Source organism: Parambassis ranga, chromosome 2, assembly GCF_900634625.1.
Source record: "Parambassis ranga chromosome 2, fParRan2.1, whole genome shotgun sequence".
Lineage (NCBI taxonomy): Eukaryota > Metazoa > Chordata > Actinopteri > Ambassidae > Parambassis > Parambassis ranga.
Window position 1 is genome coordinate 44,274,538 of NC_041023.1, and position 22,432 is coordinate 44,296,969.

Sequence of the window (22,432 nt, forward strand, 5' to 3'; positions counted from 1 at the left end):
GCCCAGCTACACAATTATTCATTAAATCAGACAATGTTACAGTAATGCTGTGTTCTTGCTGTCATTTCTCAGACAACTGAGGCATATTTTTTTATGAAACAGGAAGACTTCCAGGAATTTTGTACTTTCAATGAAAGATAGAGAAGCAGGCTCTGATTCCCGACAAGAACATGTATAATGCAGAGCAAATTATCTTTAGACTTTATATTCTTTTTAACAACTACATAAACCACATGGTGTCAAACAATCACTGTTTATGACTACCATTAACTTCTGCAGAGTGTATCTGCTCTGCACTTCCGCAATCAGCGTGTACTTCCGCTGTCTCTCAACTGTAGAATTCTAACCAATCGCCAAGGGAAAAGCACTCCCATACAGTCCATCCCCTTATACAAACTTCGCTTGTCAGCACCGTGCATTTCACTTCCTGGACGTCCTGCCTTGAATATGTTTCAGCACCTGGCCACTAGAGGGCATAAAGACATAGAAACGCCCTTATTCAGGATGACGTCAGTCTGCCTCTCCCTCTCTCTGGCTGCAGGTTTGTGGCTATGTGTTCTGTCTTTTATTTCACCACTCCGTCTTGATGAGCAGTACTCTGGTGATTGCAGACTAGTGACACCTGCTGGCACAGCAAGGAATGGCAGCTTGCACAATTAACTCAAAGTACTTCTTGGAATTAAAAGTGAGTTTGAACCACTACAGAGCCTGTTTAGCTGAGACTAAAAGTGGTCAGAGGGACAGTTTTTTTGCTACATGGAACAGAAACAGTACTTCTCATGTTTAGTTCTAACTGTTCTGATGACCAGCAGGCCCAGCCCTAAAAAAAGATAGCAGGTATTTATGTTGAACTGGAGCCTGATGCATCCAGTGTCCCTGCCTGTTGCTGTTCTCTGCTTGTCTGCTGCCAAAGTCCAGAACACACCAGCTCATGTAACACACTGGATTTCACTTTTAAGATGACAATGCTGGAAAAATATAAATAACAAAGTGTATTTGTATAAATAACATCTGTCTCTCTCTAGTTGACATTGACCAACACTTAGCATCACGTTTACACAAACATCACTGGAGTTTACACTGTGACCCCCCCCCCCCCCAAGCTGGAACAGTCAGACCACCTTTCTGTGTTTCTCATCCCCATCTGTGTATTATGTTTACAGAATATTCTGCAGTATTTTAACTGTACATTATGTCCTTAGTGCTGTCCTCATCCTGTGCACACTGTAAATACTGTAGATCCTGCACTTGCTGCGTATTGACCCTGAATCCACCATCCTGAACATGTGCTGTAAAGAATACAGACGAATTACTAACAACACTCAAATCAAACAGACAGGTTAATGTGAAACACAAGCTGGATGAGATGATCACTTCTAATAACAAAAACTTTAAAAGGGTTTTAAAATGATATACACCAGAAATACAGTATGTTATTTATGTTACTGTTACTGTTTGTCAAAGACATTTTTACATTATCAAAGGATGGAGTTCATCTACTGAGCAGATCACACTCATGTTATGTAGTAGAAGTAGAACAGTGTGTTAGCAGCAGAGTATCTGCTCCTTGTTCAGGTGAATGTAATGTCATTATCATTGTTACATTCAAGTGTCAGGTGTTTTGCTCTGTATGTATTGTTTTCATTCAATAAAGTCACTTAAACTAGAAAAGACGCCAGATTAAACTGCCGCTTCATGTCCAGATTTATCAGGAATACGTGTCAACAGGAAGCAAAGTCTTTATCATTTTGTCATCGGTGCTACTGAACAATAAAATCAGCTGGATGATAAGTAAAACATACACAATTTATTTACATGTACACTTATACAAAAGAGGACACAAGAGAAGCACAGACACTCAGAGAAGGAAGCAGCGCCCCCTGCATGCAAACACTGACATGACACGAGACAGATCTGCACAAAAGTGACACCCAGGGAGCACATGTGTCAGAAACATCAGGACACAACATTAAAAGTGCAGATTTATTGTGTTACATGGTCTCATAATTATGATTTATTCAGTAGAGGTGACATATTTACAGAATCAAGTACAGTGTAGAAAATTATTGAGGACAGCATGACATCACTGGAGTTCCATTGGGAGTCTGTAAAGACACATCAACAAATGTTATAACATATATAATATGTTGAATGTGTGAATATTGACATAGAAATTACTGTTCAACAATGAAGTACTCACAGTGTTGGGATCAGATTTATTCTGAAGATCAGGAAGATTCTGAAGCTACAAAAGAATAAATAAAATAATTGAAGACAAGAAAGGACTGATGACCATGTAAACAAATAAAACAATGTGCTTCAGTATTAATGGAGAGAAAACTTACTGCTTGCAGCTCTGAATCCTAAAATACAGAGATTACACTTGTAAAAATGATGAACTGATAATTATGTAAGTGCATCACAGATTTCCTAATAGCTGAACATCAGCCTCTTTAAGTCAAACAGCAGATTTGATTTGTTATTTATTCACCATTTTTGTTCTTCTTCCAGAGGAGCAGTGCAGCCATGCAGAGGAGCAGCAGCAGAAGTCCAACAACAACTCCAACGAGGACACCAGCTGGAAACTCTGAGGGAGGAACTGAAACCAGAACATTCAGACATCATCTTTCCTTCACAGACCTCACTGTTTTTTTTTAATAACTTACTGCTGTTCGTCCTGATCACTGCTTCATCCAGCTCAGTGATGATCCTGTCCTTGACACCCTCAAACTGAAACTCACAGTGGTACCTCCTCCAGTCCTTTTCTGGGACTGATGAAACATTCAGATCAACAGTCATCTGGAAGGTTCCATCATGGTTGGGGAGGATCTCTCCGTGCTCCACACCTTCATGAATCTCCTCTCCATCTTTGCTCCAGAACATCAGGGCTCTGTCAGGGTAGAAACCTGTAGCGTGGCAGCTGACTGCAGAGGAGGGAGTCTTCTGGAGGAGAGACACTGAGGGACGATCTGACAGAGAAAAGAAGCACAAGGTGAGGGTGAGGAAATAATAATGAATATAAGGACATGACATCAAACAGGTGATTCTACCTTTTCTGAGCAGGTATTTCCTCCCATATACTATATACTGCTTCAACCACTGAGGACAGATATTTGTGAAAAAATTACTAGTAAAGCTTAATCTAGATTTGTCTTCGTCCCACGTTTGTTTGAAGAATGCAGCCTTTTCTGTGAACTTCCATGTCAGTGTTTTTGAGTCCACAGACACGACGTCTTCTCGATCATAACCAAACCGCTGATACCCACTTGTCTCATCAGTCTCATTGTCCCATTCACAGCTGGACAGCTCCTGGAAAACATGAACACCTGGAGGAGACAAAACTTCATTAAACCTGCAGCACAGGTCATTAAATTATTTAATTACCAAACAGAAGACCTTGATTAAGTCTAAACATCTAATGTACCTCCTGTGTGGTTGAAGTGCTGCTTAAAATGATCAATGTCTGTCTTTGAATCCTGAATGGCGGCCAGGCAGGTCTGAATGTGCCACTCAAGATGCTCAGGTTCTTCTTCCATTAATGTTTTGGTCCAGTCCTGTCTGGGTTCTGCTGTGTGATTGCTGCTGTCACAGTAGGCCACATACACTCCATCAACCTTTGAAACAGCCACAAACCTTGGGAAGTTTTGGAGTCCAGAGGATGAAGTGATGAAATATGTCAGGGAGTGTTTGACTGAAAGACAAAAAGAGACAGACAGGTATGGCCATCCTGTCAGAGGTACACTCAACTCTGCAGACCCAAAGATACCTATGATCATGCAGTGTTTTAAGTGCATGTAAAGTCTTCGGGTCGTGTTTGGGTTTGTCATCACGGTAGATTTGAACATAAAATGAACATCACTGGCTTCATTTGTCAGTGTTGTGTGTTTAATCAGGAGCACACTATGACAGCAGTGCACTGAACTTCCAAACTGAAATTAACCTACATTTACTGAGATTTCGTTGCTTTCAAGCAAAGAAAATGAATAAAAAGAAATGAAAAGACACACTAGCAACATTCAGAGTGAACTGATGAGGTGTTTAGTGACACACATAGTTTCTACTTGTGTTATTTTTATACAAACAACAGAAGCAGAAACTGGGTGTGTCACCTAACACCCCATCAGTTTATGTTGAATGTTGCTTTTGTGTTCAGTCTTAACAATTTATTTGATCTTACCTGAATGCGTGGTGTGAAATAAAACAAGCAGAAACATGAGCTCCATAGTGTAACAGAACTAAAATCAAGAGTGAACACAAAAAAAAAGCTCAAATAAAAAAAGTTCATGCCTCCTTATCAGAAGAACGATAAGAAATAAAAGCTGGAGTCTTGAAGGGTGTGAGAGGTCCAGACGAAACCAAAGCTACAACTGACAGACATTAGAGTGCTGTGTGTTTAAATTAATGTGATCTCATCTGGAGGAAACCTGACACAAAAAAGCCACAAAACTAACGTCATCCTTCTGATTCCTCATCAAGAGTTGCCACAGTCAGGGCGAGTAACACGGCTCTGTTACTGTTCGTGCATCATGTCAGACTTTGACCTGCACACTGAGCATTTCCTCCTCTTGGCTCAATCCCAGTTTCTTGATGTGTTTTGGAACACAAACCAGCTCAACTACCTGCCCCTCAGCACTGCTAGATTACAAATTAACCCACTGTCTTTCTCTAAACAGCTTGATGCAGACACACGGTCTTTTTCCTGCTCTGTGCACCAGAGAGGTACGTGCATGATGGCCGAAGTCACAGACTTTCCAAATCTGGCTGAGGTTTCAAAATCTCCTACCCTACCTTTAAATCAATTACAAAAAGAAAGAATAATTACAGGGATTACAACTGTTCATACATATTTAATAGAAAATAATACAGTCATATAAAAAGAACTTCCAGTGCTAATGTGCTATTTGTGTTCCCAGTGCATGTTGTTATCATCTCACTTATCTTTATGTGAAGGTACCAAGAAAAACAGGTCTTTCTTGCAGTATTGTGCTTTTTTCAGCTGTACCAGAATGAACTCTTTTACTCCTGACGAACATCAATGACATGATGTTTTTCATCATCTGCTCTCTGCCTTCAGCTTCTCAGAGAGTTCAGCGATGTTTTCTGGAGCTGAAAAGGAGACAAACGCACAGTTAGTCCACTGATCCTGGACTGGACTTTAAATTCTTCTGCTGCACAATATGGATCAACTTACTGTTTTTTGGAAATGTTTCTGAAAGGAAAGACAAATGGTTCTTTAATTCTCTGAATTTCAGCTGTCACCATATAAATTTATACATAATAATTTTAAAAATGTATGATATATGTTTTTATGTGTAATCATGTTTTGGTTACTCACTTTTCTTCTTTTTGTAAACAGTAAATCCAGCAGCAGCAGCAGCAGCGAGCAGGACGACAGCAGCTCCTGCAACACTGATGAGGGCGCTGATGTCTGAAGGCCTCACTGCTCAACAGACGACACAAGGTGTCTTGGTAAATGTTTACAAAACGACTGAATTAAGTTTGTGTTTCTTACTGTTTCTTACTTCTTTCATATTTTACCCAGTTTGTTCTGATCGCTGCTTCATCAAGTCCAGTGATGATCCTGTCCTCAGCACCCTCAAGCTGAAACTCACAGTGGTACCTCCTGCAGTCCTCCTCTGGGACTGATGAAACATTCAGATCTACACTCATCTGGAAGGCTCCTGTCGGGGTGCTGGTGCCCTCATGTTGTTGTCATAGTAAGCTGCCGTAACTCCATCAATCACTGCAGCAGCTGCATATTCAGGGACGTCTGGGACTCCAGAGGAAATCATCAGGTAAAACGTCAAGCGGTGTCTCACTGTCAGACAAATCATCATTATTACAGACAGTGGTTGATGACATCACCTCAACTTGAACATCACAGGATATGAATGTCCTATAAATATGTTGGCTTGTCTGTAGAAATAAAATATTTGTATGTATCATGACCCTACCTGTCGATGCACAGTGGCTGAAGAGGAGCAGCACCATCAGCACCTTCATCTTGTTTAGTCTGAGCAGATGTGAGGAACCGAAACTTCAGGTTGTTTTGTTTGTTTGTTTTTTTCAATACTAACAATAGAGTAAAGATGTTTCCTGGTTTACATTCTGTGAATATTTGAGGCGTGCTCACCTGAAAATAACTTCCACATGTGATCTGTGAGCTGCTGTGTTCTCGCCTCTGCTCGTCTGCTGCTAAAGTCCACAACACAGCAGCTCATGTAACACACACACAAGCTGACACATCAGACAGGGTGTGATCCATCACCTGCAGAGCTCAGGATGAACTCCTAATCAATATAATAATAATTAAAAGTGTAATTTGTGTATGATCTCAGAGCTGAGTGTGATCAGTGTCACAGCGCAGTCAAACAAAAGATGTTCTTGTAGTCGTCTGTGTCCTGTCCCTAACAAAACCTGTTAATCAGCTTCTGTTTAAAGATGTAACTGATCCAGATGATTGGAATGTTTGGCACCAATTTTAAATCCGACTTTTCCTCTTTTACTGTCGTCCTATGTTCTTTTCTTGAACAAAATGACAGCAAATAATTGAGAGCCACTGGGTTACTGTGACAGAGAGACACTCTCGGTATAGAGCAGAGGACTGGAGAAAAACTGCCCTAGAAAACGATCCAGAACGGGATCCTCAATACTTCAAAGAAATGATTTCCAGTCTGGAACAACAATTACATAACAGAACATAATTACTTTCACTGATGTCTCACTTTCTGATAAATTTCCATTGTTTCCAAGAGCAAAGTAATCCATGCTTTAGTTACTTTATTCAGATCATTCATTGTGTTACACATTCAGTGTTCCAACAGAAGAAAATGACAACTTCAACAAAGACAGAAAACATCATCCTGTGTGGCTGTAATAATCACAAGGATCACAGATTATCCAGGTTTAGAACAGACGCCGCAACACCTGTAGTTCATTTTTAACACTAATTCAACTGACCTATCTCCATGGTTACTGATGTTATTTGAGGTATTTATGTTGAACAGGAGCCTGATGCATCCAGTGTCCCTGCCTGTTGCTGTTCTCTGCTTGTCTGCTGCCAAAGTCCAGAACACACCAGCTCATGTAACACACTGGATTTCACTTTTAACATGACAATGCTGGAAAAATATAAATAACAAAGTGTATTTGTATAAATAACATCTGTCTCTCTGGTTGACATTGACCGACATGTTTTCTTAAACTGTTTAAAACATGTCATGGTCATCAGATAGGTCTGAGATGTTTGGGGCCAAAAACAATGACCTCTGTTTTGTCCTTTATGTCTTTAAGACATGGCTGTAGTCTGACTAACGACTCTGCTTTTTCAGGGTTTATGGACAAATACAGCTGGGTATCATCAGCATAACAATAAAGGTTTATGCCCTGCTTCTGAATGATATTTCCTAGGGGGAGCATGTACAGTGTAGACAGGATCAACCCTTGTAAGGAGGAGACATTGTTACATGAACGAAGTGGAATCTGTCTGATAAATATGATTTAAATCAACCTAGTGCTGTTCCTGTAATCCTAATCTCATGTTCTAATCTGGCAACACTGATATCTAGTAGAACACGTACAGAGGCAAGTCCATGGTCTGATGCCATGAGGTGATAAACAAGCACAAAACAAAAATACTTTAGTCTGAAGTAGAGAAGATTGAAGCAAGGCGCCTGGACTTGTAGAGTTTTCTAGAAGACGTTTCGCCGCTCATCCAAGCAGCTTCATCAGTTCTAACTGTTTAGTCGGGAAACATGGTTTATATGTGGTTGCAGACCTCAGTGGGTGGGTCTGGGTAAAACTTACAAACAATAGCACTAAATGTTTCCATAGTTACCTGTGGTGATCTGGCTGACTGGGCCAGGTGTGTCTAACGACTGGCTAACAACTGTTAGACTACCGGAAGGGGACTGGTTGACAGCCCTTCTTGCTGTGAACATGTGACTTGGAGTGAAACTTACTGGAACTTGAAGCACTGCATTGTATGTGGTAGAAAGATGATGTCTGAGTCCACCACCTCTGTTAAGGGAAGGTTCTTCCAGCTTAACATAGATGCGTCCTTGACTCCTCCTTAAAAGCATCTTTCCTCTCTGTCTAGGATGTGGACATTGTTGTCCATATTATGGTTGGGGAGGATCTCTCCGTGCTCCACACCTTCATGAATCTCCTCTCCATCTTTGCTCCAGAACATCAGGGCTCTGTCAGGGTAGAAACCTGTAGCGTGGCAGCTGACTGCAGAGGAGGGAGTCTTCTGGAGGAGAGACACCAAGGGGGATCTGCACAGACAGTTTGTGTCATTACTAGAACAGGATGTTGTGTATTTTAACAAGGACAAGCATGTGACCTTTTCTAAGCATAGACCTCCCCCCGTAGGTCAGATACAGCTTGAGCCACGTTGGGCAGATCGTTGACAGCATGTTCTTCCAGAACCCGTTGCTGGCTTTCTTTGTGTTCCAGTCCTGCTTGGTGTAAAATAAAGAGTGTGGAAACTACGGGTTGTATCCGCCGTGCTTGTTCCGACAACCCATCCAGAGGGGAGACTAATGAAGAGTAAATCTGGACATTCTTGCATAAGACAGCCTGCTGTCATTGTTATTTTAATATTTACTGAATGTATAAAGCACTTTGAGGACTTGCATAGATATGCACATTTTCACACATGTTAATTTTCTGTGTATTTGAGTTTTAAGTTAATTTACACTTACAATAATAAATTAAAGCTGCAAGCAGCGATGACGGGCCCTCGCACTCCTTGCGATCCTTGTTGTGTTGCAGATTTTTGTATCACACAGTGACCAAAATTTACAAAACATGTTTCAGAAATAGTTAATGAAAAGTTGCTGTGTTTGTTTTAAAGCATAAAATAAATCTCACATCAATTCATGTAAACATATAAGTAGGTGTATGTAATTTTCTTTCACCCCTTTACCTTCATTAGGGACTATTCCGCCCTCTCTGTGAATCAGGTTCAGTATAATGGCAGTAATGCAATGCTTTTCTTGATCAATGAATCAAACCATGTTTACATATTTCATTTATTGAAAAAAGGCAAGATTTAACACTCATAACTTGAAATCTACTAAAGTCCTGAACTCACTGACGGTAAGGTGCCGAAACATAACACTGTCCATCGGAAGTACATCGTAACGTGAGAACATCCATACATGAGGTCATGTGACCTGTAGCGTTGCACCTTTTCAATGAATCAATCAGTCACACCTGGCTAATGTTTGGCTAACGGAGCAATAATCACTTATGGCATCATTATTATCAGCTCAAAAACAGTGAGCATACTATGCTTAGAATAAATATTATTCATCTTAGTGTAGCTGTGTAAACGGAACTAGCGAAGTAATACTTTCCTTGCTCAGTATAACGTTGCTATGTATATGGCTATAATTATAATTATTATTATTATTGCATACATAATGGTCTACTTTTACCAGTAAAACTACAAAACACAATCCTTGAGTCTAGTTGCCTGGATTAAAACTCTTGGAAAAGAAAAAGTTTACTTTTAGGTTTAAATAAAACTATTTCATGAAAGTTTGATCCTTTTGTTCTTCTCCAAGAAAAAACAAATATCACTTTAGATGTTAAACACTGTTTAGAACATGTAACATGTATCAGAGTGTATAAATAACTGACTCCTCTGAAATCTAAAACTTGATCAGAAGCATTTAGTATCTCTGTATGAAAATATTTTCATGAATGAAACAAAAATGAGAAAATTTGAAAATTCAAAAGGAAGATGACCTTTGAATCTCTCTTTGTCAGTCAGGTCTGTTGGTTCAGTTTCTCTGAGAGCTCATTCTTGTTGTCAGGTCCTATAAGGACAGAAACAAGCTGCTGAGCCCCAAGTGCTGCAGTTCATACGCAGTGAAATCTGGTCACTAAATAAAGCTTTACTTACCAGATGGAGGGCATGAGGCTAAAATAAATAATAAAAAAAGTAAAGTTAGTTACATGCTTTTCTTCTATTCAGCCAAACAAAGAAATACTTGATACTGTTCTTTTATATATTCTCTCTCTCTCACCTTTCTTCTTCCTATAAACCATGTATGCAGCAGCAGCCATGATGAGAGAAAGAAGAGCAGCTGTTGCAGCCATGACAGGGACGGCCATGTTCCTGGGCTTCTCTGTTAAAAGAAGATGCAGATACAGCAGGTTGTTATTAAATCATCCTACTGAAATAAAAGTTGTTGAGAGCTCTGGTCTCACCTCTGTTGGTTCTGATCACTGCTTCATCCAGTTTGATGATGATGTCCTCGACACCAGAGAGCTGAAACTCACAGTGGTACCTCCTCCAGTCCTCCTCTGGGACTGATGAAACATCCAGATCTACACTCATCTGGAAGGTTCCATCATGGTTGGGGAGGATCTCTCCGTGCTCCACACCTTCATGAATCTCCTCTCCATCTTTGCTCCAGAACATCAGGGCTCTGTCAGGGTAGAAACCTGTAGCGTGGCAGCTGACTGCAGAGGAGGGAGTCTTCTGGAGGAGAGACACTGAGGGACGATCTGGAGGGAGGTAAACAGTTAAAGCCAGCTCTGAGCTTCCTGGTGTCTAATGAAAAAAGGCTCAACATGTCAGAGATGCAGCATGAACAGATGCTTTGTAACTGTATCATGACGACAATCAGGTCACATGATTACCTTTCCTCAGCAGAAGACTCTTTCCATATTCTAAATACTTCTTCAGCCGCTGAATGCATTCATGTGTTAAGAAGAAATTCGTATGGTAATTTCTCATTTTATCTTGGTCCCATTTGTTCTTGGTGATGACAGCTCGTGGGTTCGGAGCGATCCACGTCTGTGTCTCCAGGTCAAAGTTTATAAAGTCTTCTCCATCATAACCATGCTGTTCATAACCAGCAGTGTCTCCAGTTTCATCATCCCAGTCACAGCCGAACATGGCCTGGTACGCATGAACCCCTGACAGAGAGAGAGAGAGAGAGAGAGAGATTGTGCATTGCGTGATTTATTTTTATTTTGCTGTAACAACTCACCTCCAGTTTGATTGAAACGCTGCTTCAAAAATTCAAACTTCTCTTTGTAATTATACATGTCACCCAAACACGTCTGAGTGAGCCTCTCAAAGTGCTGTGGATCTTCTTCAGTGATTTTATACCCGCAATCATATTTGGGTGTTGCTCTCCTGGTGTTGCTGTCACAGTAACCAATGTTAACGTCATTGATCAGTGCAACAGCCACAAACTCTGGGAAATCTGGAACTCCAGATGATGCAGTGTAGAAATACTTCAGGGTGTGTCTCACTGTGGGACCAACAGACAGGTGTGTACGAGGACTTTATAAACATCCTGTATATACTGTAACCACAATGATCACCATAATACAATAACAACAATAAAACTTTAATTTCTCTTCAGCTGCAGTGGATCCAGATGTTTGTGTAGCTGTCTTTACTGTACAGATAGCTGCAGATTCAATAACACAAACACCACAACAAACTGACAACAAAGACCTGCTGCTAACATCCTGGAGTCAGACACACTTTGCTGGTATTTTTGAAAACTTTTGACTTTGTAGCTGATTTTTACATGTTTCAGTTATGGAGCATCAGCTCCTCCTCCTCCTCCCACCATGCTGAGTCTACAGTGCAGCGTAAACATTGTAGAAAGATGGAATAAAAAGGAAAAATACATCTTTAAGAGGGATCTTACTGACCTGCAGCTGCAGTGTGACAGAAGAGAAGAAACATAACAAACAGCTGCATCCTGCTTTAGAGTGGATCTCAGTGTTTGTCTTCAAGTGTGACCTGGAAGTCAAAGTTATAAATATGTAAACAAACTAAATGTTTTACAGTTACTTCAGACATGATTCAAATTTTCATACCTGCTCCCATGTGTGAACATGTGGCCCATTGACCTACACGATTGATTGATCCTGAGTTTTCTTCAGTCTAAATAATGTCCAGACATTGTTGTTACAGAGCATGCAGAGTGACAACTGAAAGTACAAACTGAGAGGGAGATAAAATCATGTGACGTCTTTTAGTTAAAGCAGAAAATCACATGGGGATGTAAACTTACCTGACTCCAGCTGGAAGCTGGTGTTGTTCTTATAGCGCTGATCACTCACCAAACAAACAGGATTTCAGCTGGACTTACAAACTTACTAATTAAAACAAAACTTTCTCTCGATCAGACACTCCCCTGGTGTCCGGAGTAAACCACAGCACAAACACTGACACAGCAGAGGAAGGCCTTAATGCAGCCAATAGTAATCCAGGAAATGATCGTACAGCTCTGTTACCGGGCAAAACAGAAGGGTTTGTAATAGAAAGTGAAACTAGAGCTTGTTTACTCCTTACTACACATATGTCAAAGTCAAGGCCCGCGGGCCGAATCCGGCCCGCTAATGAATTATCTATGGCCCCCGGGATGATATTTGATTAGTATTAGAACCGGCCCGCAGGCCGTAGCCGCCCGCTGGTGTTTTGCACGCACCAATACTACATTTCCCACAATGCAACGGTAACCCACGAACTCACTGCAGAGCAGCAAGCGGACTTCGGCTTCATCATTCATTAGCAGTCAGAGCAGATGTCAACTTTCAGCTACCTCCTCCCCAAAAGAAACGTAAGAAACACAAATACGTATAACAAAATACATATTTACACATTATGTTACTTCATTTCTTATTGTCATTATATATATTATTTTTCAGATGGTTCCAGATGCTCCAGGTAATTTCCCACACAGATTTGTCCCACAATGGGCAAATTGCGTTTTTGCAACAGCACAGTTACAGCAAGCAAAAGATAAGAAAAGCTATATACATAATAAAATAAACTACCGATTTTATGCAATACAATCAAAAAAGAGTTTACATATTAACAATTACTGCACAGATGAGTGGAGGTAGAAGTGGTTTGTAGAAAACTGTACATAGTGCATCAAAAGAACAAATAAGTAATTTATTGTATAGTGTGGTGTGTGAATATTGCACCTATCAACCACCAATCCAGCTGTTCATCTGTGGAAAAGTCTTCTGCCAGTGACTCTGAAACAGCATCTCAGTCTATAATCTTTTCTTATTCTTTCAGAAACAGTCGCGCTGTAAATGTCTCTTTTGTCTCTGCAATAGTTGTGTGGCAAAAGTTGAAAAATGAAGCTGCGCTACATGAAAGAAGCGCTGTTTACTGTGAGCGTCTGAGAGCGAGCTCCCCTGTTCATCCGGAACGTCCTGACGTAACTTCCGGGTTAGCGTAACAAAACATAGCACCGCTAATAAGTCAAATAAAAGTTTCCAGTAAGAAATAACAGTGAATAACAGTGTATAACAGGGGTATGCAGAACAATGCACCTTCCGGCTGAGGTAACAGTCCGCTACGCGTCTATTATTGCGTTCAGGGCCGCTTTTCAGACGTGTAGACGACTCAGCTAGTTAGTGGAGATACTTCTCTTGTCTTCAGAAGACATCTTTGAAAACCACGTCAGAGGCACAAGGCTCTACAATTGGATATTTGAGCCCCATGTGATATCGCTCGATGGTCCGATTGGACACTGACTTGCCCGTAGAATAATACAGCCAGTCTACATCACACAGACATGCCTGAAGTGTCCTCTTTTCGAGGAAAGAAACAGAACGTCTCTAGCTATTACTTTCCTAATGTATGAGCGACTTTGTAAGACATATGCTCTCATATCGTATACGACGTGGTCAACTCCGAAATAATCAAGCCCCAAATTATAGGGGGGCTTTGGATTGTTTTAAAATAGGGCTAGCGACGTCAACGCTTGAGCAGACACTCCCCTATTGTCAATGAATCCCAGCACACACACTGACACAGCAGAGGAAGGCCTAAATGCAGCCAATAGTAATCCAGGAAATAATCAGAAACCAGAGCTTGTTTACTCCTTACAAATGTGGCAGTATTTCAGCTAGAGGGCGCTCTTTATTAATTTTACATCACATATAAAGATATACAGTTATATACTATACAACAAAGTAAACTGAACATTCGAAAAGAGGATGAACTCATTTATCAGTCAGGTTTGTGGGTTCAGTTCCTGTGAGAGCTCGGTATTTTCAGGACCTGTGAGGACAGAACCTGAGTAAATACACTCAGTAAAATCAGAGTTTACAGTGGTTGATCCTTTTAAATATAATAAAATGTTACTTACTAGATGGAAGACTTGTGGCTAAACAAAATAAAACAAAAGTCTTTTTGTCACTTCTCTCCTATATCAGTTTAATCCTGAATAAATCAGATAATCTCTGTGTGTGTCTCACCTTTCTTCTTCCTATAAACCATGTATGCAGCAGCAGCCATGATGAGAGAAAGAAGAGCAGCTGCTGCAGCCATGATGGGGACGGCCATGTTCCCGGGCTTCTCTGTTATAAACAATAACAACATGAGCCTGATGAGCACAGAGACAGCAGAACTTTGAGAACTCCGGTCTTACTGCTGTTGGTTCTGATCGCTGTTCTGTCCAGCCTGGTGATGATGTCATCCTGCACACCAGCGAGCTGAAACACACAGTCGTACCTCCTCCAGTCCTCTTCTGGGAGTGATAAAAGATTGAGTTCAACACTCATCTGGAAGGTTCCATCATGGTTGGGGAGGATCTCTCCGTGCTCCACACCTTCATGAATCTCCTCTCCATCTTTGCTCCAGAACATCAGGGCTCTGTCAGGGTAGAAACCTGTAGAATAACAGGTGAGAGGAGGGAGTCTTCTGGAGGAGAGACACCTAGGGAAGATCTGAGAGAGAGAGAAGGTTTGTTACAGGAACTGGAAGAAGAACTGGAACCAAAACCCAAGGACATACAACAGTGACTAGAGAGGAGTTGGGATCAAATCACCAACCTTCCAGTTACTGGACAACCCTGTTCTACCACTGAGTCACTGCTGCCCCAAAACACTATGTTCCCATACCGGGAGTCGAACCCGGGCCGCCTGGGTGAAAACCAGGAATCCTAACCGCTAGACCATATGGGACACTGTGTCAAATTATAGATCTCCATCACCTGTTCTCTTCAGAGAGCTGTTGCCGTACATCAATATTCCTCTCAGCCACACGGGGCAAATCTGGTAGTAGAATTTCTGGTTGTATTTTATAGCAGCTTTGTCAGTGTCCCAGGTCAGTTTGGCGATGATAGCTTGTGGTGTTTGTGCAATCCATCTGGATTCCTTCATGTCTGAAGCCATGAAGTCTTCCCCATCATAAGCAAACTGCAGAAAAGCTCTCCGGTGTCTTCATCCACATCACAGCCACTCATGAACTGTAAGATGTGGACCTCTAAGAAAGAGAGAAAAAAAAGATATTTATCCATCTGCATCATGACAAAGAGAAGATGATGAGAGGCTATATCTGTGCAGAGAAGGACCAGGAGTTACACAACATAATGCATTCTATACCTTCTTTTTGACTGAGGGTCTAGAAGCTGTGAAGGATGGCTGTGAAGGTGTCAGGGAGACTCTCGAAACAGGAATGACAGACGACCTCGAAGGTCTGAGGATAGTCATGCGTTGCTTTCTTTATCCAGTCCTGTTTGAACTCCATTATCTTTTTGTCACTGTTGCAGTAAGCCAGATGAGCATCATCAACCACTGAGGTACCCACAAACCGCGGCAGGTTCAGGTCTCCGGCAGAGGCGGTGAACAAAAGATGAGAGTTTATCCCTGCAGGACACACATCATCATCATCATCATCATCATCAATTCACCTTACAGAGCAGATGCTTTGCTGGCAGCTCTGCAGCTGATAAAATCAATCATGTCATGTGCTCAATCAGCTGGTAATCAAAGCTGTTGTGGCGTCATACACAGACATCCTCTAACCCTGTGTGCACTGAGCACTGCCCGAGTCAAGACCTCATGACTGAGTCACGCTTGTGAGTCCTCAGTTTGGTGTAACTGATGGAGGTAAATGGAGCATTTACACAATGACTTTTATGCATTATGCATTGAAATTCTATTGTGTGGTCAGCCGCATCATTTAAAAACAGAGTGGATACTATCAGCACATGTAAACACATGATATTCATGTTTTTGAAATGATCTCACCTGCGTAAGATTATCTTCATCTTGTTTTGAAAGCAGAACTGTGGAGCTGTGGAGCCAGTATGTTCAACCTGAATATGTTTCCTGGTCTGTGACTTTCTGAGGTGTGTTCCTGTTAAAATAACTTCCACTTAGAGGCTGGTTGCCTCTGCTTGTCTGATGCTAAAGTCCAGAACACACACCTGCTCATATAACAGACACACATACAACTTGAAATATTGGACATCATGCAAATCATCAAATGAAAATCCTGAAAATTCTTTAACAAGAATTAAACAATTCCTTAGTGTGGTTATAGGTGCGTTATGATTGTGTCTGTTTGTCCATCAGTGACTTCCCCTTCTTTAACACGCTGCTTTATCTTTTAATCTCGACGAGTGAAAAAATCTTGCCTGACCAGTTTTTGTTCTCACTTCCCTTCCTCCTCATTGATTGTAAGATGAAACCTTAGTGGAGGACAGCTGAGCTGATTAAATATTACTTTTAAAAACTGACTGGACCTGCTGTACAGATCACCTGTACAAGAAGGGCCAGAGCCGTCTGTACTTCCTGCGAAGACTGGGAGCCTTCAACATCTGCAGGAAACTCCTGTGGATGTTCTACCAGTCTGTGGTGGCCAGTACACTTTTTTATGCTGTTGTCTGCTGGGGGGGGTAACATAAACAAAAGGTGTGCTAACAGGCTGGACAAACTTATCAGGCGGGCCGGCTCTGTGGTCGGCATGAAGCTGGACTCCCTGGTGACAGTGGCAGAGAGGAGAACACTAAGAAAACTCCTGGCTATTGTGGACGATGCCAGTCATCCTCTGCACCCTGTCATCAGCGCTCAGGCTGCTCCTCCCCAAGAGCAGGACCAACAGACTCACAGACTCCTTTGTCCCCCGATCCATCAAACTCTACAGCTCTGCTTTTGGCAGGAGGGGGAGAAGGAGGGAGGAGTACAGCCCGCCTGATACAACACACGTGCAATAATTTATATGTATTTATATTTATAATCCATCTGTACCATTTATGCTGCTGTGCAATGTTTGACTGTCACTGCTGGTACCCAAATTTCCCTGAGGGACCTTCCCAAAGGTCCCAAAAGGAAGGTCCCTCAGGTCAGCTGACCAGTCTCTCTTGGTCTTCCCAAAAACACAGAGAAAACACAGGGGGGACCGTTCCTTCTCTGTCGCGGGTCCTAAACTGTGGAATGAATTGCCTTTGCACCTTAGACAGATGGATTCTTTTATGGTTTTTAAGTCATCACTTAAAACACATCTTTTTACTCTGGCTTTGAACTCTGTTTGAGTTGTTGACTTTTATTTGTTTTATTGTTCTTACTCCTGACTGGTGTTTTTATTGTATTGTTTTATATTCCTGTGTTTTATCAAATTTATATTTATTTTATTTCATTTTATTTTATTTTATTAGTAATTTATTCTACATTTGATAAAAGTGCTCTATAAATAAAGATGGATTGGATTGGATTATTTTTTCATTGCCAAACTTATCTGAAGTCAGTGCAATGCAGTCATACAGTCTGTAAGAAGTAAAAGCACAGATGACCCTCTTTAGTGGTGTTAACATCCAGGCTGAAAATGTAACCATGTCTCAGGAGACATGGTTACATATTCAGAAAATAAGATCTGAGTACTTGATCAGTGAAGTTTAGGATCCAAAACCTTTTTTTGTCGTTATAAACAAGAGTATACAGAGTTCAGGATGCTCCTCTAGTCTCTGCTGTCCCCCTGTCAAGAACATTTGTGATCAATGGGAGATAAATAGACGAACCACTCATCTACGAAGAGGCACAAACTTTCATTAAAGAGAAAAATAAACCTGTACAATAATTCAATGAGAATACTCACAGTACTCACTCAGGCAGCTGGAAACCTGAAATATTAGGATAGAAGACAGAAAGTCTCATGTGTCCAAAATGTTTGGACTGACTTCCTTCATGGAATTTAAACCAGCCTGTCCTCTTCATTAATAGTTTTTATGCCAAAAACAAATCAGCTGGTGGTGTCAGCAGGATGGAACCCCAGACTCCAATCATGTTGCACCCACCACCCCAACCTGCATGCTGACAGAGTTTGTGGCTGTATCTGTTCCATGATCAGAAGACATCAAGCAAAACGTGTATGACCCATAACTATACAGAGGAAATGTGCTTTATTTCACCAAATTTAATAAACATTAAAACTTTAAATAATGCTGAGTTTCTTGCAGGAAAGATAAAGAGTCTCTTTCCTGCACATGCAGCCTGACAGAAGAGCAGCAGCCTCATTAACATCCTCATCCTGACTAAGGGGCCAATAACAATGATTTTATTAACATAGCTTAGTCAGGGTTTTGATCCACAACACAAAGAGACAGCAAAGAAGAAAAGGAACCTTCAAAATAAAGTTTCCAGGAGAATCAGGAACTTTTAGACACGTTGTGCTTTTTAGCCGCTTCCTCTCCGACACTGAGATAACATGCTCTGATGGTAGAGCAAATGTGATGTCCACCTGGGCAGACCAATCACAACAAGATGTAGACAACACATCTGAAGTTTTACATGAGGACACTTTGCTCATATAAACACATATCATTTTTTTGCTACTGCACACACTTAGTCATGCAACAGTTTGACACACTGAACATGATGTAATTCATCTGAAAACTTTATTTAAAACAAAAACAGTAACTACAAAATAATTTACAAAAGGTGGCCATGTCTGCAGCACACATGTGTTAAGACATTAGAAAGGTTACATCTCAGTGTTTCCTCTTCTTTAACACACCTCTGTGTCTTTTCATTGTGTGTTAAACTTGCTCTCCTGGTTTTTATTATTACTCCTTTTCATTCTTCATTGATTGTAACATGACAGCTTGTGTGAAAACTACGGTGCACATATATTTAAATTTAGTCATTATTAAACAAAAAGCACCTTTTATGCAGATATCGTTGTTTTTAATTGAACTTAAAATAGCTTCCATTTAACTGATCTGAACTTCTAACTCACAGGTAAAGTGAGATGCAGTATAAACCCAGTAAAACCAGAGGAGCTGTGTGTTCAGACTTCTTGCTCAGGAGGAGGTTCAGGAGGATCCTCTAATCTCTGCTGTCCCCCTGTCAAGACTTAAAGAAGAAGGTGAAGAATGTGATGTTTATTTGCCCAAAAGACCACACATATGATTGTGTTATAAATAATTAAACGAGAAAACTACCTTGAACAAGCATCAGGAATCCTGAAATACACATGTGAGATAATTAGGTGAGTTTAGGTGAAGTCAAACAGAGTGAACAAAAAAAATCTGCTCTCACTGGATCAAAACCTTGACTTAAATAAAAACATATTTGTCCCTCACCTTTTTTGTTCCTCCTCCAGATGAGGTACCCAGTGATGCAGAGCACTAGGAGCAGCAGCAGTCCAACAACAACCCCAATAACAAGACCTGCAGAGGACTCTGGGCTCGGAGCAGAACCTTCAAACAGGATCCAGGTTTCAGCTATACTCACGTTAGAACTAAACAGGCTATTCTGTGTGGTTCATGCATACGACTGGTCTCTAAAGACAGATATAAGCAATATAATGGTAGCTCTGTGAATTTATTGAGCTAGGTGCTAATGCGATCACAAGCCAATGGTAGATGAAACGTGATCAGACGTACTTTTGTTGGTTTGGATCAGGGTTTTATTCAGTCCAGTGATGATCCTGTCCTCAGCACCCTCAAACTGAAACTCACAGTGGTACCTCCTCCAGTCTTCAGCTGATGAAACATTCAGATCAACAGTCATCTGGAAGGTTCCATCATGGTTGGGGAGGATCTCTCCGTGCTCCACACCTTCATGAATCTCCTCTCCATCTTTGCTCCAGAACATCAGGGCTCTGTCAGGGTAGAAACCTGTAGCGTGGCAGCTGACTGCAGAGGAGGGAGTCTTCTGGAGGAGAGACACTGAGGGGAAATCTGGAGGGAGGAGAGAGAGATAAGAAGATAAGAAAAGGGAAAAAACAAAGGGAGAAAGAGACAGAGTGAAGTCCTACCTGTTCTCTGCAGAGCATATTTCCCATAGACCAAATATTCCTTCAGTATTGTAGGGCAGACCTGAGTCAGGAACCTCTCAATGTCTTTTGTGCTAACTTTGTCAGTGTCCCATGTCATATGTTCTATAACGACCCCTGGTTTCTGTGCGATCCACATCAGTGTCGTCATATCCAGTGAAATAAAGTCTTCTCCTTTATAACCATACCTCATAAAACCAGTTGTCTCCTCAGTCGTTTCATCCCATTCACAACCGTGAATCCTCTGTATAACATGGACATCTGTGAGACAGACAGACTGTCAGCAGACTAAAGAGGACATTATTGTACAGATAGCATCTGTGCTTTTATGACCAAATGCACCTGTTCTCAACAGACACAGCTATGTCAACAAATGTTTTTATGGATGTGTTGATTAGTAGCTACTCCCTCAGCTCCAAGAAGCCAGTTTCAGTACATTGGCAACCATAACATAGAAAAACAGGGTCCTGAGCTCACCAGGAAACATGATAACACCAGGAAACATAAGTTGGGTCACTGCTCATGTGGTTGACCGCCAAAATTGCCCCTTGGGAACAAATAAAAGTATTCTGAATCTGAATCTGAATAATGAAAGCTGCTGTACCTTCACTTTGGTCGAGGTTTTCCCCCAAAATATTGGCGTTGAAGCCCTCATCATGACTCTTGCACTCTTGATTGTAAAACTCATAATGTTTGGGATCATTGGCAAATAGTGTCTTAACCCAGTCCTGTCTTGGCTCCATTATTATTTTGTTGCTGTCGCAGTAACCTGTACATATCCCGTCAACCTCTCCAGACCCAATAAACCGAGGGACGTTTGGCATTCCAGAGGTTCCAGTCAACAAATACTTCAGGGAGTGTTTCACTGCAGGAAAAAAAAGATGGAGAGATGGAGTGTACTCATCATGCACATTATACACATGATACAGGCAGCCTGATATAGTCCTTAGAGTAATGTGTGAGTTTAGATTTAAAGATATGATACACAAGTTCTTATTTTTTTTCATCATTTTTTTAAATTGTGACGTTCAAATACGTTTGAGGACAGACATTCTGTATGTATGTACAGTAACAACAATAACATTTATTTTTCAGGTGCAGTGGATCCAGATGTTTGTGTGACTGTCAGCCATCTTTACATGTTTCAGTTATGGAGCATCAGCTCCTTGTTCTCCTCCCACCATGCTGAGTCTACAGTGCAGTGTAAACATTGTAGAAAGATGGAATAAAAAGGAAAAATACATCTTTAAGAGGGATCTTACTGACCTGCAGCTGCAGTGTGACAGAAGAGAAGAAACATAACAAACAGCTGCATCCTGCTTTAGAGTGGATCTCAGGGTTTGTCTTCAAGTGTGACCTGGAAGTCAAAGCTCAAATATGTGAGTTTCATATGAACAGTTTCAATTACAGCTGACAGAACATTTCACACTCTTAGAGCAGATAGTGTTGATCCTGGTTTTTCTTCAGTCTAAAAAATGTCCAGACATTTTTGTTACAGAGCATCCACAGTGACAACTGAAAGTACAAACTGAGAGAGATAAAAATCATGTGACATCAGAAAATCACAGCAGAATGTAAACTTACCTGACTCCAGCTGGATGCTGGTGTTGTTCTTAGAGCACTGATCACTCACCAGATAAACAGGATTTCAGCTAGACTTACAAACATACTAATGAAAACCTAAAACTTTCTCTTGAGCAGACACTCCCCTGGTGTCCTCAGTGATGGCAGCACAAACACTGACACATCATCTAAACCACAGCTCAAACACCAACTGATCAAGGGATGGCCCTAATGCAGCCAATAGAACTCCAGGAAATGATCACACAGCTCTGTAACCAGGTTAAAAAATCACGGTTTGTTGAAAGTGATACCAGAGCTTGTTTACTTCCTACTAATGTGGCAGTAATTCAGATAGAGGGCGCTCTTCATTATTATATATCACACATGAAGATATGTATATATACCTGCTCATGTAACACACACAACTTGAAATGTTGGACAGAATGTGTTTCATCACATGAAAAATTCTTTATTTAACAAGCAAAAACACAAATTCCTTTACAAATAGGTAAATATTATTAAATTAAGTTTATGATTGTGTCTTAAATATTCCTTATATAATCCAGGAGCTGTTTGTCCATCAGTGAGTTCATATTTTAATCTGCTGAGGGGAAAAATCTTGCCTGACCAGCTTTTGTTTTCACTTCTTTTCCTTACTCATTGCCAAACTTATCTGAACTGAGTGCAATGCAGTCATGCAGTCTGTAAGAAGTAAAAGCACAGATGACTCTCTTCTATGTGACTCGCCTACACGTCAGGCAAAACAACAATAGTTGAACTGTTCTACTCTGTGAGATTTGAGTGTTT

General features: G+C 41.0%; 2 protein-coding genes and 1 non-coding gene across 10 annotated transcripts; all 3 read right to left on the minus strand.

The window, feature by feature from the left end:
* Positions 1–1,792: 1,792 nt before the first annotated feature.
* On the minus strand, positions 1,793–5,440 carry LOC114449410 (major histocompatibility complex class I-related gene protein-like). 4 transcript variants are annotated; one of them, XM_028427078.1, is made up of 10 exons: positions 5,336–5,440; positions 5,192–5,209; positions 4,178–5,106; positions 3,425–3,691; positions 3,051–3,326; positions 2,667–2,969; positions 2,492–2,587; positions 2,346–2,363; positions 2,201–2,245; positions 1,793–2,105 (listed from the first exon to the last, which is right to left on the minus strand). In XM_028427078.1, exons 3-9 carry the CDS (start codon positions 4,221–4,223, stop codon positions 2,229–2,231), a joined length of 1,023 nt encoding a protein of 340 aa, XP_028282879.1. In that variant the 5' UTR covers positions 4,224–5,106; positions 5,192–5,209; positions 5,336–5,440; the 3' UTR covers positions 1,793–2,105; positions 2,201–2,228. The 4 variants fall into 4 exon arrangements, with proteins under 4 accessions (XP_028282879.1, XP_028282869.1, XP_028282860.1 ...); XM_028427068.1 differs by having other exon boundaries at positions 2,492–2,599; XM_028427059.1 differs by having other exon boundaries at positions 2,667–3,326.
* A 4,220-nt stretch (positions 5,441–9,660) lies between these two features.
* Positions 9,661–21,776, minus strand: LOC114449575 (major histocompatibility complex class I-related gene protein-like). 5 transcript variants are annotated; one of them, XM_028427342.1, is made up of 9 exons: positions 21,647–21,776; positions 11,857–11,923; positions 11,689–11,779; positions 11,010–11,276; positions 10,657–10,935; positions 10,222–10,521; positions 10,038–10,139; positions 9,914–9,931; positions 9,661–9,827 (listed from the first exon to the last, which is right to left on the minus strand). In XM_028427342.1, exons 3-9 carry the CDS (start codon positions 11,735–11,737, stop codon positions 9,778–9,780), a joined length of 1,065 nt encoding a protein of 354 aa, XP_028283143.1. In that variant the 5' UTR covers positions 11,738–11,779; positions 11,857–11,923; positions 21,647–21,776; the 3' UTR covers positions 9,661–9,777. The 5 variants fall into 5 exon arrangements, with proteins under 5 accessions (XP_028283143.1, XP_028283174.1, XP_028283165.1 ...); XM_028427373.1 differs by having other exon boundaries at positions 11,857–11,983; XM_028427364.1 differs by lacking the exon at positions 21,647–21,776 and adding an exon at positions 12,054–12,424.
* trnae-uuc (transfer RNA glutamic acid (anticodon UUC)) lies at positions 14,896–14,967 on the minus strand. Its single transcript has one exon. It is a non-coding gene; the product is annotated as a tRNA-Glu (tRNA).
* Positions 21,777–22,432: the final 656 nt, after the last annotated feature.